The 27,514-nt window shown below is 40.8% G+C and overlaps 1 protein-coding gene across 1 annotated transcript in view; it reads right to left on the bottom strand.

Moving 5' to 3' along the window:
- Positions 1 to 27,514, bottom strand: part of iars1 (isoleucyl-tRNA synthetase 1) — an 89,724-nt gene that overhangs the window by 30,073 nt on the left and 32,137 nt on the right. The window contains exons 13-23 of the mRNA XM_049576466.1: positions 24,504 to 24,602; positions 16,936 to 17,062; positions 14,607 to 14,680; positions 11,337 to 11,531; positions 10,904 to 10,990; positions 8,917 to 9,000; positions 5,554 to 5,698; positions 3,639 to 3,759; positions 3,402 to 3,493; positions 2,891 to 2,968; positions 2,026 to 2,147 (exon numbers count right to left, since the gene is read on the bottom strand). Coding sequence (XP_049432423.1) covers positions 2,026 to 2,147; positions 2,891 to 2,968; positions 3,402 to 3,493; positions 3,639 to 3,759; positions 5,554 to 5,698; positions 8,917 to 9,000; positions 10,904 to 10,990; positions 11,337 to 11,531; positions 14,607 to 14,680; positions 16,936 to 17,062; positions 24,504 to 24,602 — 1,224 coding nt within the window. The remainder of the gene's footprint in view (positions 1 to 2,025; positions 2,148 to 2,890; positions 2,969 to 3,401; positions 3,494 to 3,638; positions 3,760 to 5,553; positions 5,699 to 8,916; positions 9,001 to 10,903; positions 10,991 to 11,336; positions 11,532 to 14,606; positions 14,681 to 16,935; positions 17,063 to 24,503; positions 24,603 to 27,514) is intronic.

Below are 27,514 nucleotides of genomic sequence, written 5' to 3'. Positions count from 1 at the left end.
CCTTGGTTACATTAATTTGGTTGAAATCTGGTTTCAGTGAGAATATGCACTGATGACGAGTCCTTGAACACGACATTGTACAAGATACAGGGTGCTGCTCTGTAACTGATGCTGTTCTAAAGGGAAGGCGGGTAAACAATTTCCATACAGAGACAAATGACTTATTAGAACAGTCCTGCCTTACATTTCCCACTTGTAAAAACTCTTGTAAAAAGTTCTCTGCTTTACCCAACTTGATCTCCATTGTGTGTATACACTTTAAGACTAAGGGGGACCTTGCATTTGCTGTTAGGGGCCCTCGGTCATGGAATGAACTGCCTGAAGAGCTCAAGCTTGCTGCATCAGTATCTTCTTTTAAATCACTTTTAAATACTTGTGTTTCGCAAAAGGGTTTTCTATGATTTCTATTTAATTTCTCTTTTTAATTTTGAAGGTTAATTTTAATTCTTACCCAATGAAACACTGTATCTTACTCCAGACATAGCACTTAAGTCTTGCACTTCCTCTTGTTTGGTTTTAAACTGACCATTGGTTTTAAAATGTTCCTTTGTGTTGTATTTCTGACATTTAATTATCCATCCCTTTTACAAATTTATTCCTCTGTGTGTGTGTGTGTGTGTGTGTGTGTGTGTGTGTGCGTGCGTGTGCGTGCGCATGTGTGTATCTACCCATCACTACTGGACAAATTAGCCTAATGTTTTTTGTATATTTATGACTGTTTGCTCAAACGCCTCTTATGGTTGCGATGACTCACAATTTATTTTTGAAAAACCTGTTTTATTGACTGTTTATGTCGTCACTGACTGCTGACTCCTCACTACTCTTAACTGGCTGGTCAGGGCCACAAGTGATCAACAACTGCTTCATTGCTTCAGCATCTTTTGTTGGCACTGGACTTTAAATTTTACATTTCATATCACTGCTGTTGAGGAACTGTCCAGACCTGCACGCCCACGTAAGACAATTGAGGTTTGTATTCATTCATTCAGTCAAAAACTGCAGTGGTCAATTAAAACATTCAGTAATGTCAGTCAGCTGCTGAGATGCCTTTGTCAGTTATGTTTGTCATTCATTCAATTTCAGTTCATTGGGGGTCGCAGGGGGTGCTGGAGTCTATCCCAGCTGTCATTGGGCGAGAGGCGGGGTACAGCCTGGACAGGTTGCCAGACTATCACAGACAACCATTCACGCTCACATTCACACCTACAGGCAATTTAGAGTCACTGATTAATCTAACCAGCATGTCTTTGGACTGTGGGAGGAAGCCAGAGCACCTGGAGAAAACCCATGCTGACACGGGAAGAACATGCAAACTCCACATAGACAGGCAATATCCACCCTGGATCCGAACCAGGAGCCCTCTCGCTCTGTGGTGACAGTGCTTACCACTGCACTTTTCTCATTAATTGCAATTTACAATTACATTGATTTTGTAATTTAATTATGTAACTTTGTTACATGTAACTAGTTACTCCTAAATGCTGCCCACCCACATGTCCCACACACACCTGGCAGAGATTTGCACTCCTTTCTAGTTATTATTGTCATGTGTTGCTCTAAATATTTACTGCAAAGCCAATATTCAATGAGTTAATCAATCAACGTCACCTTGTGAGCTGAATCAGACAGACCATGATGCATTGCCTTCTGTGATTAATTTTGTTTCTTGAATAAATACGTAGCGTTCACTGCCTGACTTAGCTGCTCCACTTGTTTTACCTAAAGCTTTATATATTTCATAAAAGTTTAAAAATTTTGTTCTGCAGGATCCCACTATGAAACACTTTGTACACATTCTCGATTTCTGCCTGGATCCTCTCAGCCAGAATATTTAAAAGATGTAGGGAGCAGCCGGGGATAAAAAAAGGTGACACATTTAACATCAATATCACATCAGCTACTTTTAGCTAATATGGATAGCAACAACTCTCAGGGCACTTTTGCCTTTTTTTCTCTCTTAAATGTAAGTGGCATGAAGCATTTGATGTGCGTAAAATCTGAGCTTTATTGGAGGATTTTTCCAACCTGACTTGGGGCAGCATGAGATAGTGGATGCTGCTGCTGTCCTTCTCTTCGACAGAGGCAGGGTCGATGAGGTGACACAGATTTTGGTACATCATCTCTGTAATGAAGGGTGTGAAGGGAGCCTGAGGGGAAGGAGGGAAGAAAGAGAGTAGACATGAAAGAAAAAGGAAGAGGAGATTATTAAACGCTCTGTACTGTAGTTAATTTACATTCTTTGACATAAAAGGTCTAAAAGTCAGAAGCAGCTATAAAATCGGCATACAAAACACATTTTTACTGCAGTTTTTTTTTTTTTCCCTCAAACGGTGCAAAAGTTCAAACAGAATTATGCCAGAGTGAGGTTACTTCCAAAGGAATTCTTCCATTTTCTACCACGGCTAATTAATTTGTGTAGCTGATCTGTATTGATCTGGGTTAGGCTAACTGGCTCTTAGCGTGCATCTCGCCTCACATGCAAACATCTTCAATGTGTTATAAATAAAAACTCCTACTGCTCATGCATAATTCATAGCCATGCCAACACACACACACACACACACACACACACACACTCCTTACCAGCATTATTTCTTTGTGTCTTGCATACACAAAAGCAAAACACACCACAAGAAATTTCCCCCATACAATCTCTTTTCTCTCTCTATCTCTCACACACACACACACACACACACACACACACACACACACACACACACACACACACACACTCCTTACCAGCATTATTTCTTTGTGTCTTGCATACACAAAAGCAAAACACACCACAAGAAATTTCCCCCATACAATCTCTTTTCTCTCTCTATCTCTCACACACACACACACACACACACACACACACACACACACACACACAAGCAGTATGACTCACCATCAGCCTGCACATGGAGAACAGAACACTGAAGAGGGTTTCCAGCGCCCACAGGCAGTCCTCAGTGCCACTCTCTCCCTACAAAGTTCACACACACATCAATACAGTCGGTCCCCTTGGAACAGTGAAAAGATAAAAGTGCCCAAGCACACATCAGAGCATGTATCCCCCAATACACTCCAACCAAATGTTGACTGGGAGGGCCACAAACTGATTGCTGTAAAATGTCTGCAGATGGAGGCTATGATGAAGAGACACAGTTTCCATTAACCGAATTAATCATTTATGTGATTAACAAAACAACTAAAAAGTAAGATACAGGACATGAACTATAAAGAGCATCATGTGTATTTACACACTCATGTACACTTGACTCATCAGATCTTACTAGTGCTGGTGACTGTCACTCCTGGGACTCCATACATTTTACTCATCAGCTGCATTTTGCATCCCTGTTATATAATGACAACATTATCGCTAAAGACGCACTGATTCAGAGCTGTTATCTCACCTTTAGACGGCGTCTGTTGGTCCTCACATACCAGTTGGTGAGCATGTCCACGAACTTGACCAGGCGAGGTACGACGGTGTACAGGCGATAAGCTGCAACAAGAAACTGCCGTCAGTTTATTTATGCTGAATACATAAACAACATGAACAGGTTGCCAGATGGGATGGATTTTAAAACACAGAGTTCCTGGACGAAAATATCAGCAGTGTGTGTGTGTTTGGAGGATGTCCGTCTCACCGTCCATCTCAGCCTTGAAGAACTGGATGAGTGACTGTGTGAAGGACTGGATCCATTTGTCCATGATGTTGTCACTCTGCTTCGCCGTGTTTTCGTTGTACAGGAACTGAATCTCATCCTCCTGACAAATTAATACAGACACACAAAAAAGCATGAACACAAATGTCCAGTTACAAGGACACACAACATCACTGATGTGAAAAGGCTGAAATCTGTACCATATATACGCAAGAATATAAAAAAGAAAAGTCATAGCAGTTTGAACCTGCACATAAAGAAATTCTGATTTGAGCCATCTACGGGCAAAGAAAGAAATTTTTTATCAGTCTGCCACCTGCAGGCAAATGTGTTATGACTAAATCTTTTTCTAGTTTTTACTGTCGCTGAGTTTGTGAGAGAGTATTGATGTTTGACATATTTTAAACTTTACACTTCTGTGTAACAGTACTTTTCTCTGTTTTTATTTCATCTGTTATTCAGTTGAAAACAAGCTGACAAACAATTGTCACAGAGGCTCCCTTGCCTGATGGTCAAGTAGCTGAAATAGCTTGATGTTAAGACTGGTCATTCACCTTCATAAAGGGAAATAAAATGTAATTTGATTTATATGATGTTCAAAAATAATGTCTGGCATTTCAGAGGGAATATTTTACGCTTTTATTAGTATTTATCACTTGACTGCACACAGATGTAAGAAACGAGGGGAGAGGGATATGGGAGTGACATACAACAAAAGACTCAAATTGGATATGTTGCAGTTGACGCTAACATTCGGCATTTTACAGCCACACGTTAAATACGAACGACAGCTGTAACATTGATCGCCTGCAGGTGGTGCAGGTAGCTCAAACGGCAGCAAATATTATGTTCTTCATCTGTAGGTGGCAACCAAGAGGCAACCTCCAGGGCTGAAAAATGGAGCCGACGTGGAATGGCCACTTCAGGCTGGCTCCAAAAGCGAGTCAATCCCCATAGACACCCATATTAAAAGGGCCAACTTTAGAGCAGAAATAAATATGTTTACAGCCTGGTACAGAAAATGGTTTTGGTCTCTATAGCTAATTTCCCCCTTTGTGACAACTGTATAAACTCACCCGTTTACATTATTAAGGCTTAAAGTTATGCATAATAAAGGGCAGGTGAGTGTCATTCAGTTCATGAAAGTTAACTTAAACATTTTGGTCGACTAAAAATGTCTTGTTCAGTGTTTGTTTGTATGAAAAGAAACCCCAAAGAGTCAAATGTTCATTTTTTCAGGCAAGTACATTGTGTCTTAATGGTTTTAAGCCTGTTCTTCGCTATAAAAATTAGCATTAGCATTATCACAGGTAACTATAGCTAGTTGTAATTACACTGTGCTAACCAAGCTAGCAGCTAGCGTTAGGGTTATCTCCACCCTCTTGTCCAAATATGGTCACTCCTGGCTCCAAAAATCAAAGATGGCGACTGCCAAAAAGCCAAAATGGGAGTCTACAAACCAATGGGTGATGTCACAGTAACAACATGTATTATTTTATTCATTCTATGGTGGCACTTTTGGTATGTTTACATTTACTTAATTATCTTCCTGCTGGTTTGCAGATGTAAAAGTGGTCACAGACAGTGATTGAAAACCTACCCTTTGTGGAGAATCAGCCTGCTAAAGCAACATTATCACTTCTTTTTAAAACATTCTCTCACAGAACACTTTTATTGTACAGGGTAGAGACTATGGAAAAATGTTCTGTGCTTAGATTTCTTCAGACGGAACCCAAATACCCAGCAATCAGTTAGCCAATCACATAGCGGTGCAACATTATTTAATGGCAAACAAACTGCTGTACTGTCAAGCACTGCTGTGGTTTTTAGACACTGAACAGCTAAAGGAACATAGTGGGAAATGTGAAAGTAATGACCTTTTTATTCTGTTCATTACCTTCTGTAACCTTTGTACGTTCTGCACCAGGAAGCGATAGGCATTATACCACGGCAGGAAGACATCCTTCAACACGTCTCGCACGCCCTCCTCTTTGAAGCGCAGGTTCTCTGCTCTCACTACAGGAGAGTTGATGAGGTACAGCCTACAAAGAGAGAGAGTGAAGGAGCTTGTTAATGTGGCAGGACAGATTATGAGTGAGTGAGAGCATACAGTGTGTGCACAGGTAATAACTTGAATGTGTGTGCAGATGTGTATGAGTGAGTGAGGCTGTTTGTGTAAGTGGTCCTACACAAATGAAGTGTGTGTTTGTACTGAGGAGACAGGGAGATATAAAAAAACAAAGTGTTAGTTGAAATAAACTGCAAAACTGAGCAGTGTTGCCCCAGATAAACATTCACCGAAGCTACTTTAAATGCACTATACAGGAAGGTAGAGAGAACCATAACCGTAAGTGTTGTGGGAATACAAAGTTTGCACCAAGACTGCCAATTTAAACAAAAGTAAAACAAAATTACATATAACCTACAGTGAAAACATGTCATGATTATGACTGCTATGTTAAGTTTACAGTTTATTAAACCCCGTTTCCAACAAACACTTTTGGTATGGTATCTTTATTTACCAAAGTAACAGCAAAACAGCTGTTACTTTGGTAAATAAACATTAAGATTGGCAGGTTTTTATACTTCATGGCTGCAAACATTGGTTGACCAATTAGTTGATTGAAAACTAATTGCCAATTTTTCGTGCAAAAATGGCAGAAAAGGTGTTTCCAACGTCTCAAATATGGAGATTTCCTGCTTTTCTCTGTTTTAAATCATATTAAACTTAATATCTTTTTGGTTTTGGACCAACAAAACAAGACATTTAAAGACATCACCTTGGACTTTAAGCAAATGGGATGGACACTTTTCAGTATTTTCTGCCATTTTATAGACCAAACAAGTAATCTAGAAAATAAAATCGCACATTAATTGATAATGAAAATAATCATTAGTTGCAGGTCCATTTAAAAAAAGAATATGCATGATAAATCATTTGGAATGACATCTCAGCCAGTGCATATAAGCCATGAAATGTTTTTAGCGGCTTGATTCAAGTATGGTACATAGAAAGCGGTGGTCTACACACACTGAAGCTACACTCAAAATTTTGCAAACTAAAGCCCTGTTTCCACCAAGCAGTATGGTACTGTTCAGTTCTGTAACACTTTTTTTCTGTTTCCACCGTGAAAAGTTGTGGATGGTACCAATGGAACCGTACTGTCCCCATTTTTGGTCCCCCCTCTGTTGCTGTGAACACTGCAGTCTGTTGACTGGTCAATAGCTGACGGTCACTCTGCTCAGGGCTGAGTTGTGGCTGGATTTGAAGCTCATGTGAGCATCTTACCCGTGGGCTCCGGCAACACTAAACCTCTGAGCTTGCCTTAGAAGAACTAAATGCACAAACACGCTATTTTTAAATATCTCATTGAGAGAGACTCTCACTGCAGCCTGTTCTGTTTTGTTCTGAAAATGTCGGCATGCAACCCTGTTCTGTGGACGATAAAGGACGTGCAGACTTCCATCTGTGTCACTGGTAAAAAGGAAATACAGTGAGTGCTGGACGGAGCAGTGAGTGACAACAACCCCGCCCACATGAAAGAGTACTGCTTGTGGTGGAAAAGCTAGGTACCATGTCTGAAGGTTTACTTTTGGTTACAAAGGTACCATACCAAAAGTGTTTGTTGGAAACGGGGTTTAATAAAGTGTAAACTTTTGCAATGTAACAAATGACTATTTGTTTATATTGATTTCTCTCATAATGATAAAGATGTCCCAAGTAACTATGCAAGACTTTGACGGTATTTGGTTCAGTCAGGGTTTATTTCAATATCAGCTACATAAAGCCTGATGCAACTGCATTCCTTTTAAAACTGTCAACCACTGAAGTCTGCGTTTGTCAGCTGTCCAATTGAGATCTGTTAAAAACCAGAACCAACACACATCCTTGCATGCAAGCAAACCATGCACAGCGTTATAAGGGAGTGAACCACATCATTTGTTGAAACTGCATCTAGCAGATGCAGACAGCATACATCAGCGAGCAAAGCAAGAAAAGCTGCTCTCGGCTTAAAAAAGGTCACTTCGTCATTTGTTTGACATTTAACAGGTACAACATGCCTCTAAAGTGCCGCTGTAGGTTTAAAGCAGCATTTGAACTTCAGTATGTTGCTCATGCAGATGCGTAGAGGCTGGTAAAATCCTGTTCAAAACTTCTTGCCTCAACAGTCTGAGGCAAACACGACTCTTTATATGGTCAACATAAAAACACTTATCAAAATCTGTTAAAGAAAAGCTGTAAGGCCGGCTGTATTTGCCTAAAGCAAAGCTATTCAGCTGTCAGATGAATCTGGATTGGATTAGCTTTACCAATTAGGCTAAATGTCCACCTTGAATATGTTCTGCACAAATTTCTGGGGCCAAAAACCTAATTTTACCAACAGCATCTCAGGGCTAAATAATCTCTTCTCTTCATTAGAGCCAAATAAAGACACCGTTGACATGACAATGACAGATATTCAGAATAATCCACATCAATATAATAGTCTGTGGCAGGCATCGGCACACTGGGTTAGAGTGGTAAGAAAAGGTTTTGATGATGATTCTGGAAGCAAGCTAACATGATGCAACTTCATGAAATAGGCCCAGAGCAATTTTAATAGCAGAAGCTATTAAAGATACATTTGAAATAAAATGCAGAATAGACAGGACCATCAGTTGGTTAAATACTTTTGGGCACCTTAAAATGAGCCAACACACAGACAGACGGTTGACACTGACAATACTTAAACAAAAACAGTCTTAATTTCAGTCTTTCACTAGTTCAGCTTCTAGCTAAGTGGCAGCTATATATGGAGCTCACTTTACCTTAAAATAAAATATACTGTATTGTGAGTAAGGTTTTAAGGCACAAAAGAGACATTTCGTAAATGGGAGCTTTAAAGGGAAACAGCCTGCATTCTCTCTTTATCTCTGCAGCTCACTCTTCATCCGTATATACGTGAGCATATGGCGCAACTGCATAGTGCTTTATTCATTAAGCCATATGGCCATGGCACTCTCACCGCTCAGGGCGAAGGAGCGAATGTATGAGGAGAAACGTGTGTCTGAATGTGTATGTACAGTATGCGTGAGAGTGTCTGAATCGTTTGTAGGACAAAGAACAAGCCTAGTTAAGAGTGGACAGCAATTCAAACCTTTTAAAGCCATGCCTGCTAATAACATACGGTAGGTTAACACACAGAACCGTGCCACCGGCACACAGGCATTCATGCTTCAGAATCACACACAGTCATTCACATTCAAGCACAGAGCTGACCTGAGGGCATCGGCTCCATAGTTCTGCACTATCAGTCCTGGATCTGGGTAGTTCTTCTTGCGCTTGCTCATCTTCTGTCCATCGCTGCGGGAATGAGACAAGCAAAGGCATTAATGCACACACACACATGCATGCATGCACAAAACTGTATGTTAGAAACCATGTACTTGGTATTCAAATTAGCCAAGTCCTTCCAGGTCAGCAGGCCTATGAGCACAGTGCTGCATTTAGGCCCTGGGGCCGGGGACAAATAGCCCTATTGTAGAGCAGCTCTAAGCGCTAAATGTTACAGCGCACATACCACACTGATCATGAGAAGCAGCAGAAATACTAGGAGATGAATGGGCAGGTGAGGAAGGGAGGAGAAAATGAATATAAAATAGTTGTAAAGAGGAGGGCAAACAGTGGATTAGTGGAGGGATAAAAGGCAAAATAATGTCTGAAGGAAATCACTCAGAAATGTGTTTGAAACTGACTGACAGGATGAAATGCTGTATTTTTTTACTGTCAACAAATCCCATTAAAGACAAAATCCAATATGGATAGTGGTATTGAGTACTGGCTGTGTATCCAAAGCCTGAATGGGAAATAGGCGAGTAACTAAAGAAACATTGTTGTTAGTGGTAAACGAATCAATCGGTTGACTGATTAATCAGGACGATTAATGCTAGTTTGATGTAATCGACATCGGCTGATGCCTGTGCTCATTATAATAAGGAATGTCTGAAACCGTGCGTTCATTTCTCAGTCCGTTCAAATGAGCTTTCAATCAGTTGTGAGCGAACATGTTTCATTTGCAGGGCTAAAATTCACTAAATGATTTGTTTACCGAATGTACACAGTAGTCTCGAGTGATGGACAGTAACTGAGTCGCTTAAGCCCGCCCCTCTCCTACTGTAGGAAACAGCACAAAATATTTTACTTGTATATAAATGCCATAGATAAGTGAACCAAACTTCATTTTTCATCATAGGGTTTTTTTAAGTTGAGCTTTTTAATTACCTGTGGAGATTTATTATGTTGACACATTTTTCTTTATTCAAAGAAAGAGAGCAAAGGAAAACAGCTTTAAATAAATGTTCATTTTAGTTCAGCAATTTTGTGCCTTACTTGTTATCATTATAAAATTGTTGCATTTTGGCAGATGCATCGGCCACACTGCTTTCTAAAAGTCAACATCAGCAACTGAAACACCCACACTGATCGACCACTAACTGTTGCTATGGATCGGACACTGCATAATAAAGATGGACGACATGACAGCTCCCAAAAAGTGAAGCCAACACATCTTGATTGCCCCCTGGTGGCTGGCTGCAGTACAGGTCATAAACCCTGCCCCTTCATGTTAGCGGCTAGGACATGGGCCAGATAAAAAAATCAAAGTACATGTCAAATAACTTTTTCCCAAAGATGGTTTCTGGCTCTTAAGGTAGTTCTTATCATACTGATGTATTTTCTAGTGTTTGGTTTTAATTAGTTATTTGATGCTATAAGAGGAGTTGGCGTCATGTCGGTGAAAATTCTCAGTAACCCAGGTCATGGTAATCATAAGCGCTATATTGTAGGCAACTGGACTTGCTTGAGTTTCTTGAAGATGTTTCGCCTCTCATCCAAGAGGCTTGGAGTTGGCGTCATGATTGACAGCTGTGTGTGTGTGTGTGTGCCAAATCAGATTCATGACGCTACTCGCAATTGGTCAGACAGATGTATGGGTGGAAACTTGATACCGTGGAGATCTCTAATGTGCACACTTAGTCTCCAAATGATGTCATCAGTGCAAGATAGCGGCAACCCTATGCAGGATATTTTGGCTTCACTTTTGTACAGTGGGAGAAAGTGGAGATGAGCTGTTCATTCTGCTATATGGTTTTCTATTTGATAACACATATATAATAACAACAGCGTTATTCTTAAATGAAAAGGAATTTTAAAAGCAAATCAAAGAAAGATGAGGAGGAGGGGTTTGTTAATAAGTCAAAGGGCTAACCTGGCGAGTACCAATCCGTTGACGATGACATTCTTGAAGGGTGGTTTGCCAAACAGCGCTGTGGAGAGCACCAAGAGCGTGTAGAACCTATAGTAGAAAAAAAAAAAAAGTATAGTACACAAGGTCACACTAACAGGCAGGACTGAAACATTACAATTCATTTCCTCTATGAGGTAGGTCTGGTGAAAAACTAATTTACTTAACTAATCTATCCATTTTATTCAGTCATTTGCTGTGATTTGATACTTTTCCATTTAGTTAAAAAATTATCAAGTCTTTGAGGAGCTCATCTGCCTGATTTTATCTGTATCCATCCATTCATGCTCTGCTCTGCTCTTGTCAGTTCCCTCTATGAACTCAGCAGGGAAGGTCTCAATGTCTCTGTTCCTCATCTGTCAGCCTCTTTCTGTCTATCCATTCATCCACAGCTTACCATCCCCTCGTCTGGTCGATGCCTTCGGCGATGAAGTCTGCTGGGAACGTGTCCTCAAACTCCTTCCTGTTTTCAAAGGGGTAGTGGGCCTGGGCGTAGGGCATGCTGCCGCTCTCAAACCAGCAGTCAAACACCTCCGTGACCCTCCGCAGCACGCCCTTACCACACCGTGACGGGATGGTGATACTGTCGATGCTGTGCAGATAAAGTGTAAACAGAAGGATGGAAAGAAAGACGAAGGAGGTAGAACTGTTGAGACTAATAACAGCAATAACAATTTTAATCAGTTTGGTTTTATTTTAGGTTTTATCGTGGCCACGGGGAACTTTTTAAACATTTGTACACTATGTGGTTGATCCATGGCTCTATAGGCTTTTTGGCTGCAGTACAGAACAACGATTTTCTAATCTTTCACCACTGGGAGCGAGGTTTAAGAAAAGAACAGTGGTGCTAACGTTGTGCTGACACCCACCAAAATAAGCTCTGTTATTGCTTTGGGTCATAAGTTTCAGACACAAGGATATGGATTAATTTACTCCATATACCGACTCAAATTCAGCCCATGAACAAAATCATTGTTTCTTTAGTGAAGTTACATAAGCTGAGGAAAACAGGATGAACCTGGCAGCAGTAGGTGCAAAATGTCAGCGTGTATGAACTGCCTATTAAATTTAGATTAAATTCATATGTATGCAAAGTTCCCTTAGTTGTACAGATCCTTCTACACTTTGTAAACAGAGATGTATGAAAAATACAATGTACATTTGAGTGCAAAAGCTTGTCAAGCCATACAAGGGCATTAACCTCCAAAGATCACGAACGCTACCTAAACAAATTCACTTTGACAAATGTTGACCAGCTTTCAAGTCCATGTGCTATTCTGCATAGCAAAAGACAAAGACACAAAACCACCATGTATGAGGATTGGGTTATAAATAACAAAACCAGAAAACTAATGTTAGGTCCTGACAGGGAATTAGGGTTGTAGCAATACAGAGGTATTGAGGTATACCGTGGTATGACTTAGGAATGTGCGTAATTAAACGACTCAACTATTAAACGTCCACCCCCTCGCTAGTCAGCACCAGAAATATTAGTCAGTTAAACCAATTAGTGTTTTATTCATGTACAAAGCCGCTTAACTGTCATGCAGCCGCCTGCCACTAGTGGGTGCTACAGAGCCGTCAGACAGCAGTCCCCCTCTCTACGGTAATGCACAACTAGACTGGAGTTTTAAAAGAGCACGGTGGGAAATTGGAGAGATGTCCTCTTGCAAAATGAGCGCGATCTGGCAGAATTTTGATCTAAAACATGAATTGTGGTAACTTATGAAATTGGTCAGCGTAGATTATACAAACAAATGAGTTATGTATTTAAAATTGATTTAAGTAAAACTGAGGGCTTTTACAAGGTCATACAGTGGGTTGTTTGATCCCTGGCTACACCATTATGCATGTCGAAGTATCCTTGGGCAAGATACTGAACTCCAAATTGCTCCTGATGGCTGTGTGAATGGTTACTGAGTAGTAGGTGGCACCTTGTATGGTAGCCTCGGCCACCAGTGTGTGAATATGTGAGTGAATGGGTGAATGTGACTTGTATAAATAGCGCTTTGAGTGGTCGGAAGACTAGAAAAGCGCTATACAAGAGCAGTCCATTTACCATTTACCATGTCCATGATCTTTCGGTGCTTTTAACAGCTGCTGTCACTAGGAGCAACCATTTAACTGAGTCACCAGTTCACATGGTCACTCTACACTCTTGGCTATTTCTGTGGATTCAATATGGATAATGGAGGAAATCCACACAGTCATGTAACTGTTTTTTTTTGGTCTGAATGCTGTTGGTTATGTCATTAGTAGTCGTGGCTTTCCTGGGCAACAAGGGGTGGGAGTGGTAAGGAATGAGGTGGTTGTGCTGTGCTTGTTTTTTTGTTTTATATTTTATTCCCCATCTTCTATTCTGCCTTATATATACTGATTTGGTGCATCATGTAAATGGGGGAGGGGAATGTGGGTTGGTTGAAGGAGAACAAGGGAAAAAGGGGTGACTGTGGTATTAAACTCTGTCTTTTGTAATTTGTTTAGCTGCAATGGTGCTCACCCTCCCTTACACTAATACCAACTGATAAACCTTCCACCTAAACACCTGTTGCTCTGAAACATTCGTGATCTTGTCAGAAATCTGTAGAAGATGAGTCCGCTGTAATATTGATCCTAACATACTCAACAACCAATCATTTTGATACTGGTAACAGTTTCAATTCCATGTTTAAAGCTTGCTAACTCGTCTGGATGGCTGGGGCAAAACACCACTTCTGTTGCAAACTTGCGTGCTCATTTTTTTGATGATGGCAGCTGTAAGAGTGTCTATTCTGGGGAAATTACCACAAAAACAACAACTAAATATTCACATCACATATCCACAGGAAGGTGATAAAGCCCATTTACTTTCTCTTATCCTCCAGCAACAATGTGCTACACACTTCTAGAATTATTAGCACTCAGGCCTATAAACTGCAGATTACCCCTTTAGTAATTAATCTGCTGTTTGCCACTAAAGCTGCTCTGCTGCAGCATTCTGCTGCTCTAAAGAGCTCTGCTCCTGGGCCTATTGAGGAGAGGAGAGGAGAGTGTTAAGCAGGAATTTTCCAAACAGAAGTGCACTGCTGAGTACATTTTGAGTAGTTTAATACATCATTTTGTGGTGTGTTATTAAGATTTTTGCTAAAATGTTCGCAATGAGGGCAGAGCCATTATCTCTGGGAGCTGGCCACTTCAAACCAGTGATGCAACTGTCTGCCATTGAGTTAATAGAGACACATCATCTGTATTTAGTAAAGTTCAAACCACTGTACACTTTTCAAACCCTGTTTTAAACATCTGATAAACTTCTGCAGAGATAATTAGTTATTCTTTAATTAGATTACTTTATTTTATTCCTCTACTGGTAAAATCATTTTCATTACTTTTCCAGACCTGCTCAGGCACACTGTAAACACACAGCCCAAATACAGGAGCAGAACAAAGGTGACCTCGTTCTCCCTCATCAATTGAAGATGCCCAACCCCATGAACGTGATTAAAGGTAATTAGCGGATGAAGAGCGGAACGGTAAAGTGATCTGTGTTCCACGGCACACGTCGGGTTCAGACAGACAGGTCACTTTAGATAGACAGCGGGCTGACACACATATGAGCACAGACACCATATCATAAACGTATCATCACATGTACATGGTTGATAACCTCTGTCTTGGATCAGTGACTCACTTCTCTCGATGCAGATCAGTTACTTTGACTCCGGACAGTTCCTCCAGTTCAGCCATGGACCCTATACACACCACCTGATGGACGCGCACACACACAGCACACAAACACACACAGTACGGTTTGAGTGAGCAACACATTCACAGTTACAAATCTCCTGAGTGCATAAATCAACAATTACTGCTGAAATGATAAGTTGCTTAGCCTCTCCGTCATCGCTCCTCTTTCTAAGTTCCTTGCTAGAAATTTTCCTATATTTACAGAGTACATGTCAGCAACTACAAGGTCTTTATACATAATCATGGTCTCATAACACTTGGGGGATGAGCTGAAAGGTATAAGCTTCAGTATTGATGTGCTCGGTCAGATCAAATGAAGAAAAAAGACCCCCCAAAAAAAGGGTGTTTTTATCTGTGCCTGAAAAAAACTTCAGTTTTAGAGTGAATATTCCTTTGAAATTATGTAGTAGCAGCCCATAACTCAATAAACTTAATTGATGTAAAAGAAAATTAACCACAAACATTTTTAATAATGAATTAATTGTGTAAATCAAAAGGAAAAACACCAAACATTTGCTGATTTCAACTTTTTAAATGTGAGGATTTGCTGTTTTTCTCTCTTTTCCATCATTGGACTGTTGGTCAAATAAAAAGCCATTTGAAAACATCACATCACCTTTCTGTTCCACATCTGACATTTTATCAACGACAAATCAAAAATATTGCAGCCTGTATCAAGATGACTGGTTGATGTTAAGTGTTTATGTTGGCTAAAATTGGTAACAGATGAACGGTTTTCCATGTAATGCTTGGCAAGAGGCAGAGCATAAAACTCACAGGAACTGAAGCAAATTGTACCCGAATTACCATCAGTGCTAACCCTCTTCTCTTCTATAATCCTGATATAAATCATCACAATACAGCACAACTTAAAAGTAGGCCTACTTCAACACACTTGCCGAGTAACTTTACCTTACAAAGTATGGTAAAGTGTGTTATCTGGTCTCCTCAGAGAGTTAACCTGTAGGCTGTGCTCCAGTTTTACCACAGTGCCAGGTATCATGGCCCAGATACAGCCTGATACACCGCCGTCATATACAAAGGAAGACGGAATAAAAGAAACATATCCAGAAAAGACAGGAACAGAGAGAGCATGAGAGAAGAAGAAGAAACAATACTGAGAGGGAGAAATCATACCACCACACAGAGAGAAACACACACACTTAGACAGACACACTCGCTTACAGCTTTAGTGTTGGGTGTGTGATTTGCCGCTGAGGGGTGTGTGAAAGAGGCACCAGGGAGCGTGAGTGTTCTGGAAACAGTCACAATGCTATTTCCAGCAAGCAGGTCGCTGGCTGTCCCTCTTTCAGCCAGGGGACCAACACTTCATTTTTCAAAAGCTCAAACAACCCAATTCTGACATCTCTATTCAGTTCAGTCTACTTCACACGGTCAGCCTGGTTTGGCAACGAACATCGATAACCAGATCAACATTTATACAGTTTGGCTGGCTTCTCCACTGTCTTCTTTTTCATTCATTTTCCTCCTACCTCTTTTCATCTTTTTCCTCCCCATTCTCGTGCATTTCACTTCCTCATTTTCAACCCTGGCTAATTTATTCCGTCCCCTCTCCCTCCCCTTATTTTCCATGTCTTCCTTCCTTTCCTCCCCCCGATCGCTGTTTGTCTTGCAGACCTTTTGAAGTCGCCTTAACTGGCATGAAGAGAAACCAAACACATTTTGGTTCGTGTTTATTTGCTGTTTACATTAATGAATCATTCATGTGTTGAGTTTACGGAGGCACTCGGTAATGGTGCCTGAGGGGAGCTGACTCTGACTTGCAGCACGGAGTCACGCTACACTCTGGTTTGACACCATGGTCACCTCACTCTGCCGTGCCAGAGAGTCTCTCCTACACAAGCCCCCACACACATGAAAAAGGGCCAGATATGCTAAATTATGTGAGTGTCAAAAAGAGGTCAGCAAGAAGAAATTTCCACCCTGCCAATTTATGAGAGGAGTTGGATTTCTGTACCCTCGCAGCGGACCAATCTTCCTTTGGAGAGACACAAGACATTTTTCCCCCCAAAACTCATTTCTATGGTAAATAAAAGTGAGAGTTATGGAGAGTTCAACTTTTCAATTATGCCCTCTCATGCTTAGCCCAGATTGATTTGTGAGCGCTGCCAACCCAGAGAAAAGACTAACTGTCTTGGTATTTGGTCATGACACAGACAAATTGTATGATCTCCGCAGAGCACAAGGACACATTAGAGGCATTAAGTACTCTATTAAAACATAACAAGTGTGCATTTGTGTGTTTTCCTGACCTCCTCAAAGTCGTCGCTGACCCAGAGAGGGATTGGGGTGCCCCAGTAGCGGTTCCTGGAAATCGCCCAGTCTCGTGCGTCTCTCAGCCAGTTTCCGAAACGCTTCTCACGCACAAACTCTGGAACCCTGCAGAGAAAGAGAGATTATGGTGTGTAACACGATTTTAACCAAGAAGATTTTTCAAGGATGGTAGGATGGTGGTCTACTTCGGCTTGAGATGACACAACAAGAACACTGCGGTCATTTTTAAACCTCATTTAACAGCCTTTTACAACTACCACTTCTAGAAACCATTTAATCAGGCTTTCTTCAGGGTTCATCAAGTTAAATCTGAGACTTTTAAAGACCTTTTCAGCACCACATAGAATCCAATTTAACAGTCATTCCGTCCAAAGTGTGAAAATAAAATAGCAAACCAGCAGGAATAATATGGCCAAGAATTATTTACTAACAAGCAGTATATAACAATTCCTATTTACATTAACACAACCTGGATTAGGATAAGCAGCATAACTGGATACATGGGCAGTGACAGATGAGTTAACCAACTGAAAATGATTTATTCATTTGGGTTCATTGAGTTGCTTGAAATCAGATCTATGTTATAATTTATCATTTAATCTTTATAATTTTGCTTGATTTACGTTGCTTATTTTATGTTTGCTTATTGACTCTTTGTTGCTTGTTTGTTTACTTTTCTAGATTACTTGACGTATGTGTTTGCTTATTATGTTTATTGAGGTGAGATTCCTTATAAGCCCCGGAGGGTTTCTTAAATCTCACCTGCACAACTTGTTCTTCTGTTTTTGTGGTATTTCTGGTGCTTTGTTTTGTGCAAATAAAACTTTAAACTGGTTGCAACATTATCTGAAGCTTCAAGAGTTGGTTTCATTGGATACGTTGAGAGGGCTTTCATATCAGAGACCTGGGCCTCAGATCCAAGTAGACTTGGCCCTAAAGTCCAGTTTGTTTGATTAATGTGAACTATAGACTGTATAAAATAAGCTGCGGTGATGTCATCCATTGGTCTGTGGACTTTTATTTCTGCTGTAAGGTTGATCATTTTAACATGGGGGGTCTATGAGGAATGACTTGCTTCTGAAGCCAGCCTCAAGTGCCCATGTGAGGTACTGCAGTTTTTGGCACTTGGGCATTGGCTTCATTTTTCAGCCCTGGAGGTTCCTGTTGGTGTGAAGACTGTGTACTGTCCCTGGGCACAGTAAGCTGATCCCTTTCTCAGTCCACTTGAAAAGGAAGTCTCGAGTACCGCTGTGTACTCTGGTAAGATACACATTAGGCGTGAACACCAACTGCACCAATACATGGAAGTGGTTGGCTATTTAACGCAACTACAAGAAGTTTCAGCAGATTCTAAAACTGTCTCAATTTAATACTGATGCCTCTATATCACATGGCAGCGCAGCTTGCCATGGACAGAACCAGATGCAGCAGGAGGCGGAGAGCTCTGCAGCCAACAGCAGCGGCTTCTCCCCAACCAGGAGAAGATCTTGGCCTTGCTGTCCTGCCAGTCCAAGCTGATGACGGACCCTGGGGCAGCAGTGTCTGTTCGGCCGCCCTTTTCTATACTGTAGCACACCGAAAATGTCACGCAGATGATGACGCAAGTGTACTCAAGTACGAAACATTACTAATGTGAAAGCTAAGCAGCGGGAGAGTGGAGAGGGGAAGCAATCGTACTCCTTCAAATTCAAATGACTTGGAAGCGTGTATATCTAGCTGTAGATGTTTTGAGTGTTGAAGTATGTTTTGATATCTTAAAATGTTGTGATTTGTTATTGTTTTCATTTTTGAATTGTTTTATATGTTTGTTTTAAAACTGCAGCTATGTCATTTGTGCTGGTGGCTGTCTTCGCCAGAACACTCTTGAAAAAGAGATCTTAAATCTTAATGAGTCTTTTACTCCGAGTGAAATAAAAGTTAATTAAATTTGTTATTTTAAATCTACACTTGCCCACATGAGACGATGAGCTTCTTAGCTACTGTTTCTGGTTAATAGTGACAGTGTTCACTACAAGTCTGAAACTAAAAAGATTATACAGCCTCCTGCGCTCACATTCCACTGTCAAAACAATCCCACTTACAGTTTATGAGTGTGTAATGTTTGCAAACAGCCCACAATCAGATACAAAACCGTATTGTAACTAACCTTACTGCCTACGGCAAGCAAGAGAAAATATTTTTTTGAATTCAATTTAAGATTTTTGAAATACCTTTCAAGGCTTTATTTTAAATCCAATGCTTTTTAAGACATTAAACAACCTCCCTGTTAATTGTGCAATACATATTCTCAAAATAAGACAAGCATTGTTAAAATGTCCATTATCATTCTCTTTTCCTAGTGAGTTGGCTCATTTTGCTCGTCTTCCTCATTTTAGCCCTAAAAATAAACTGCTCCGCTCTCTTTATGAAGCTCAACTGCAAAGGTTAACATTCCCTTCAAGGCATCCTCCTCCTCTGCACCCCTTTTCTGCTCTCCCTTTTTCCTGTTTCGCCTCAACCGATTTCGAGCTTTAATCCACTATCTCGCAATCTCTTCCTCTCATTTTTTTCTGTCCCCCACTCTCTGGCTGTGCCAGGCCGTGTTGCTCGGGAGAACAGAGCGGGGGGGTATAAATCGTCGTCAGGATCCACGCGCTAAGCAACGAGTTCATCAATTCCCATTTGTAGGAGGCATTTCTATTTAGGCCCCTAATATATCAATTTAATGATTTTTTTTTCCTCCTGCTGCTGCTCACCAGCCCCCCTCAAACACTCCTCCACCCCTCGCCCTCCCACTCCTGCTTCATGCTAAATGTAGAATTTAAAGTGTGCTGTCTTGTGCTTGAGATGCACAGAAGAGCCATTTAACATGTACAGGCTTCTATTCTAAGTCAGAGACGCTAGGGATGGATACAAGAGGGAGACGGAGGGACAGAGGTTGTGGTCAGGACCGATTGAGCGTGTGCATGATGGAAAAATAGGTAAGGAGGATGAGAAAAACAGAGGGAAGGGAAAAAAAAAGAGGACAACGTGCAACTTGTCGGGGAACTGCCTGTTCTCTAAACGCCTCCTCTTAAACAGTGACTGTCCAATCATGGCTTAGTAACCGTGGTTATGCACAACTGGTCTGTCGAGCTTTGGATTAATCCACATGTTGAAGCAGCGTGCATGGGACTGTAGTGACAGTGACACCTTTACCATGAGGAGTTTGGTTGCTGGTTTCTTTTTTCAACCTGCACTAATATACTGGTTTAAGTTTTGTTTTGCCTGCTTTGATGGTAACTGCAAATGCTAAAGGGACAGTTCACCCCAAAATAAAAAATGCATATTTCTCCCCTTACCTGTAGTGATGTTAATCAATCTAGATTAATTTAGTGTGAGCTGCTGAGCGTTGGAGATATCAGTTGTAGAGATGTCTGCCTTCTCTAGATAATACACAGATCTTGTTCGGAGCAGTTTATGTAGGAACAATTTGTTTTCTCTATCAAACTACACCAGCCAACCTTATTATCCTGTAGAAAAAAGCATGCATCTATTCATGGACGAGAGGCTCGTGCTCATGACAGTGCGAAATGTAAAAAATTAAAGGTGTCCTCCTTGGCTGAGCTTTAACGTTAGCTAACTCAGGGGTGCTAGGTGAGCTAGCAGTAGATGCACGCTTCCTTCTGTGCGGTGATTCTGTTGGTTGGTGTAGACTGGTAGAGAGAAAATAATTCCTACATGAAACCGCTCACAACAAGGTCTGTGGATTATCTTGAGTAACCAGGTCATGATTTCTGAGGGGAGACACTGCTGTTGAGTTTTTCAGATGCATTTTTTTTGCATAATTGTTGCGTAATTGCCTAGAGTTGGTTCATGTTCTCACGGCAGCATTTACAAGCGGACCAGATCAAATGCCTGCGCGAGAAACCTGCTCTTGATTGGTCAGAATTTCCATGTGGGAAAAATCCAGGAATTAAACAAAACGTTGAAGAAGAGTACAGTTGCAAGATAAATGTGACACTTTCTAATGTCACAATGGAGGGACAACTACGCAGGTTGATTTTAGCGCTGCTCATCGTGGGCTATATTGCTGTCATTGTTCATTTTAGTCAAACCATACAGTTTGAAAACGAGGCACGGCTCCAACTAGAAAACAATGTTCTGATGCATTGGATGTGCTGAATGTGCATATTAAGGCAGTAGAGGAGGAGGTGCACATTAATAATCCTCCAGGACTGTAACATGCTCATGTTTAACCCAAACAATGTGTCATGTGACTGCAGTTGGTTCAGATCGAGGTCGAAACACGTTCTCACCACAAATGAAACGCACCAGAGTTTGTTTGTAACCGGACCTAGACCACCTCTGCAAGAAGGTCTCAGTCCAATTGTTTTAGTGCACCCGAGTGCGATTGCTGTGTTCACACCTGCCCGAAGGAACTGCACTTAGGGAGCAAATGAACTTGAGCTCGATTGAACAAAACTAAACAGGGCAGGTGTGAAAGCACCCTAGGCCCCACAAGCCAAGTGCCATCTAGTACCATTATATTTGAGAGAAGGCAGACATCTCTACAGCTATCTCCAACAGTCGACAACTCATAACAAAACAATCTAGATTGATAAATAGCACTGCAGGTAAGAGAAAAAAATATGCTTTTTTTTTATTTTGAGGTGAACTGTTCCTTTGACATGTCTGGCTAACTCGCTTTCTCAAATCTGCTGGCGTCATTGTCATTGTTATTTCACCTGACAGAACTGACAGATGCCGAATAGAAATGAAAAGCCTGCTTTTGTCTACCACTGTCTGAAAGCGAGAACCCATTGTTTCAGAAATTACTCAGAATATCAATGTGGCTTGGCAAACAGTTGGGTTTAAATCAAAGAGACAGACAAAAAGAAAAAGAAAAGAAATGTCATGTCTGATTCCTGCCTAATTCAACCTGAGTCATTCTAGGACCAGTCACTCAACTCCACATTTTCTCCTCACTTATGGTCGAGAAACTATGTTCTGAAATCAGGTGCCAGTGACTGAGAGTCTTGCACCTTGAGCCGCAAAAGAGACCAGTTCCCCTTGCAAGTGCTCGTTAATTCACTCCGTAATTTATTCAGACAGACAGACATCTGGAGAAATCAGTCTGAACTTGCTCAATATATACTTTGCCTGAGTCTGCCCACTGCACCATTTGAGGTAAGACATAAAATGAACAAATCATTCTGAGAATATTTAACTAGCAATTTGCTTTCTGAAGGATTCTTTTAAGTCTCTCATCAGCTAACAGCAGCTTCATATAGGAGGTACTGAGCTTTTCAAGGATTCTACTTTTTCAAGATGCTGATGAGCAGGCAACCCTCATCGACAGACAGACGCGAGTATAAAAGTGGAGTCTAATCAAAGAGAAAAAACCCTTCTTTTACCAAAATCAAATGATTAAGGTTGGAGAATAGGCTTAATTAGAGAGCTGCTTAAGAGCATTACCCTCAGTGTGCAGCCACACAGACACAGGGAGGAAAGCAGAACCGCTAAATTTATCATTAAAAATCATAATGAATTTACAGTGATTCTTCAAACACACAGTCAATATAAATGTTTCATCATGTCTACAGATATCTTAAATTTCTAGGACTGAAACGATTCCTCAAGAAGCTCGAGCAACTCACTATTTACAGCGCATTGTGTTTTGCAAGCATTAGTATTACTGTGGCACAATGCACTTAGGCTGTGGACAGGTGGCATGAAGAACACACCTAAAAACAGATGATCTGATTAGATGGTGTGGATTGCAAAAAGGAGGAAGAGAGAAAAAATAACAAGGGGCGAAGAGAAAGGCAAGAAAAAAACAACAGAACGTGACCCAACACAAGGTAACGTTACCATTTAACAGAAATTAAAATGACTGCTAGTTGAGATGGCCTGTCGGCACATTTGCCAATCCTAGGATAGTGAGAAATAATCCGCTCTAGTTCTCGCTTCCTTCACTGGTTGGATTGTTTAGGTTAAGGTTAGAGGAGTGGGACTAGTTAGGGTAAGAGTAATAATGTCAGGGTAAGCCATTCAGAGGCAGAGTAAGGCGGGTCATTCCTTTGTGATCCTAGGATTCTCAAATTCATGGGCTGTTAAGAACGCACGTTAATTATGGTGAATTATGCCAATTTTCAACCAGCTCTGTGTTGTTGGAACGTGGACGGTAATGTTAAATGCAAGTAAACAATGCTCAGCCTCTCTCTGGGCTGCCAGCACTTGGAGCTCCCTGTCACTCTGCCTGCAAAAGTCCACCAGATGATGCCAAACCCAGGGACCCCTGCAGGCGCATGAGCAGGGAGCTCATCTGCGCATACTACACAAAGCTGGTTGAAAAATGGTTAAGTTTCCCTTTTAAGAGCGTAAATCAATATGGTGGCTGGTTAGGACTTCATGAACTGACTGCAGCATTTGATTTTCTGTGTTTATTTTTTTGCGCAAAGCTGAGCTAGCTTGGGGACACAACGACAGAAAATAAAACGCTACGGTCAATTTGTGAATGCCTGAGCTTCATTCATGTTATTATTATGACAGTCACTCGCACAGATACACACCTACTCCCTTACAGTGATGCATAAAATACCCCAAAAAGCAAAATATTAGGTGGTGTAAGTAGCAATGGAGCCCAATTACTGTGTGCAATTTAAGCAATAAAAAAAAAGATTAAAACAGTAATTTCCCTTACGAGACCTGTCTTATTTTCTCTTTAGTATATTTACTATTGCCCTTAATAAAGCAAAGGTATGTCTCACTCGATTATTCTTATTATTGATAGACTATTCAGTAAAAGTTGATTACTACATTTTTTTTGCGTTCCATTCTAGAACTGAAACAATTAGTCAATTAATCGATTAGGAATTTGATCAGCAACTGCTTTTTTTGGTATTTTTTTAAAGTAAAATGTTTAAATTCAGAATCACACTCTATAACAAACTGTAAATGACTTTAACATACATAGGGACATGGTACAACACTTGTGCTCCTCAGATAAGCAATACAGCCTTTACAGTAGTGTGTGCGTTTGTGCCGGTCTCTGTGCGTCTTCACCTTCCTAGCGGCTAGTCATTCATCTCAGTTTGACAGTCCCATTACCAGAGGCAGCTACTGTGGCTCAGAAAAGAGCACTGGGAGCACCAGGGGTAATACCACTTAGCAATGCTATCATGCTGACGCTTACTTTTGCTCCACGTTCTGCCTTTAAAATTAGCATCATCACGCTAATGTTTTCTATAAAACATCAGTCCCGTGTGCATCATAATACTATGCTTTGATGAGGATTTTAACCCTACTTAATGACAGACAGAGAAAATGTCCTGTAACACCTTGCAGATTCAATCCCATATCTTCACATTTAAGATTGATACACAGCTGTCCTGCCAAGACTGGCCCATGACTGCAATGAACAACTTGATATGGTCCTGCAGAATCGCAACTGCAATTGTTTTGGGACTGTGACTGCTGTCTGTCCTGTCTTGAAGTATTTTAGACCACATGGTGCTCATTGCTGTCAGTTCACTCTGTCACTTAGCAGCAAGACAGTTACCACCTGTCGCAGAAAACAGCTTACCAGTAGCATTTGCTGTTGTTGTCCAGTAGTTTCTCCACCATGTGCTCCACTCGAACAAACCAGCTGGGGACGGCTTTGTAGATCAGCGGCGTGTCAGATCTAAAAGTCAATAAGCACATTACATAAAACATGAGGATGCAACATTCTGATTTTAAAAAGTTAAGAAATCATAATTATGCCGGTTTACATTTTCATTCATTGCACTTTCCCATGTCATCCAGTGCACAGTAACAGCTAGCTAGCGGACAGTGGACTCTCTGCTCTGAGCATCCCAGCCAGAAACAAAATATGAATGTTGTTGGTTCTGCTTTCCTGATCTGCCTGGTGTTGACAAGAGAGGCATTAGGTGAATTATTTAAAAAACTAGAATTACCGCCATAAGATTTTATGTCTCCGCCAACCAGTCACGTGGCATTTAGAGTTTATGAGGGCGAAGATAGGAGATTTTCACAGTACGATAAGCATCTTAGAAAATATTCTTAAATGGAAGAATGTCTCTCTTTTGAAAACAACTACAATAAAGGTGAAATTCTGCATTCAGCTGCTTTTTTCCCCCAATATCGTAGATAAGCAAATGTTCACAGTCTGATAATCTTCAACCTTCATATCATGGTTTACCCTGAAACTGGTATACCGCTGCAACCTTACAATCATGTCAGTGAAAACACAGATACTTCACATACATTTTCCCTTCAGCAGCACGGAAGATTTATACAAACACCACAGTTTCAAGATCAGTGTCACTAATTCAGTATCTGATCAAATGTCTCCCCGTCTGCTTCTGAGATATGATGTTGAAATATGGCCAGAAAAGTATTTTTACAGGACATTATGATGTCACAGTGAAGCTGACCTTTGACCTATAAAATGTCAGTGCATCATTGTTTTAGCCAATCAGACATTTGTGTCAAATTTTGTCAGAATTAGCAGATGAATACTTAAGTTGTCGCCAAAGACATGTTTTGTGGGGTCACGGTGACCTTGACCTTTGACCTTCAACCACCAAATTTTAATCTGGTCATCCTTGAGTCCAAGTGGACATTTGTACCAAGTTTGAGAAAATTCCCTCAAGGCCCTCTTGAGATATAATGCTCAAAAGAATGAGATAGATGCAAGGTCACAGTGACCTTGACCTATGACCACCAAATCAGTTTATCCATGTTCGCAATTACTTTCTAATTTTACAGCACAACCTTCAAAATAAAATATCATAACTTCCCATTTTGAGACTTATTGAGATTGATTTAAGACATTTTAGTGCATAGCAGCCTTAAAATGAAATAAATGCCCTTTCAGACTGTTTAAGGGTCCACAGGAGCCCTGTTTTCAGTAGTTTGCCATAAAATGTAGAGACAGTCATGGTGCCCAGGGAATGAACCACGATGAGTTCTGTGAGCCCCTCAGTTGTTCCCTCGCACCACCACGAGGTTGAGATTTGTGGTTTTCGGCAAAACATTTCAATAACAGATTTTGATCAAGCTTTGTACTCACCTTCATGTATCAGCTGTCCCATGTGTTACTGATAGGTACTGATTAGGAACGTCTGTTGGTGAACATGTATTAACAGTATACCTGCTAAAAATCAGTGTCAGCACTGTCGTTGTGATCATGTTAACATGTAGCTCAAAGCTCCTCTGTGCCAAAGTACATCCTCACAGAGCTGTGGACTCCATCTTGACAGAAAAATGTTCTTTCTCAATCCACAGAACAGCAGAGAAAAATATGAGCCAAGTCACATTAAGATGAAAGTTGTGTTCTGAACGTACATGTAAATCATTATTTTTACCTTCGTAAATCTTTAAACTCATTTGACTCTTTGCTGCCTCACATGTTTAAGTAATGTTCTGCTTTTTCATCTCCACCACCAATTTGTGGTTTGAGGATCCAAGTTTTGTCCAAAGCACATTTCTGGGTTAATTAATCCTGCTCAGGTCAGGCTGCAGCTGCTCTAAGCGAGACAGTGATTTAGCTCAAAAAGAAAGTTTGTGTGTGTGTATATGTGCGTGTGCACCTACACGTGCCTGTTAGTTATGATGTGATAATGTGGTACATTCAGAAGTAACAGTATGTGTGTGTTGCCACACTGACATTGGCTGTGAGTTGATTCTGTGCAGAGACCACAAAACCTCAACTGACATCCTGATGCTCCTGAGGGAAATGTGAGTACAGAGGACTTCAAACCTTTACTTTTTCTGCCGTACTGAATGCTGAACTGTACATTATGTCTCCTTACACTAAATGAGGCTGACCGTATTGAAGTAGCAAATGTAATATTTAATAAAATAACTTAACTAACCCTGATCTGAAGCAGGTGGGTTTAGTCTATAACCGCTGTTGTAAAGGGTTCAAAGTGGAGGACTCACTGGCAAATTCACAAAAAACGGATTGCAGTCACTGATAACACCGTGACTTGTGCACCACTTGCAACCACCATCTTCCTCATCTCAAGGACTCAAATTTTCCACCTGACCAAATATAGACTAAATCACAAAGTTAACAATATCTTTCAGGTAGAGACCATCGTGTCACATTCATAAAATCAAAGGCCCTGAGCAGACACTATCTCAAAGGGTTCATTTTTAAATTTTTTTTTTTTTTTTTTTTAAATCATGTCCGTTTAAGTGTACGCTGTATGTCTTTATCTCAAAGCTGCCAGACTCCACTGACAAAAACAGTAATTTTACTTTGTAGAACAAGAAGTTGCTGGTCTACTGCTGCCTCAATCAGTTAGTGTGTAAACAGAGAAAATACTCTCAATATATCATACTTGTAGTGTTGCACGGTATACTGGTACCAACGGTAGACCGCGGTACTAAAACACCACGGTACATATGATACCATAATGTTGGAGTACCGTAGTACCACGGTACCTCACGGTACCACTACCGTGGGATAAGTTCAAAGTCCACTCGCAAGAGGGTGAGTGTCCATGTGCCGTCCAATAACTGCGCATGCTGGCCACCTGGCACTCAATATGCTGCTGCAGTGGTTTGTTTTCCAGTGACATCTCA

This window comes from Epinephelus fuscoguttatus, linkage group LG1 (assembly GCF_011397635.1).
Source record: "Epinephelus fuscoguttatus linkage group LG1, E.fuscoguttatus.final_Chr_v1".
Classification (NCBI taxonomy): Eukaryota; Metazoa; Chordata; class Actinopteri; order Perciformes; family Serranidae; genus Epinephelus; species Epinephelus fuscoguttatus.
The sequence above is the reverse complement of the archived record's forward strand: the minus strand, read 5'-3'. Positions and strand labels throughout refer to the sequence as shown.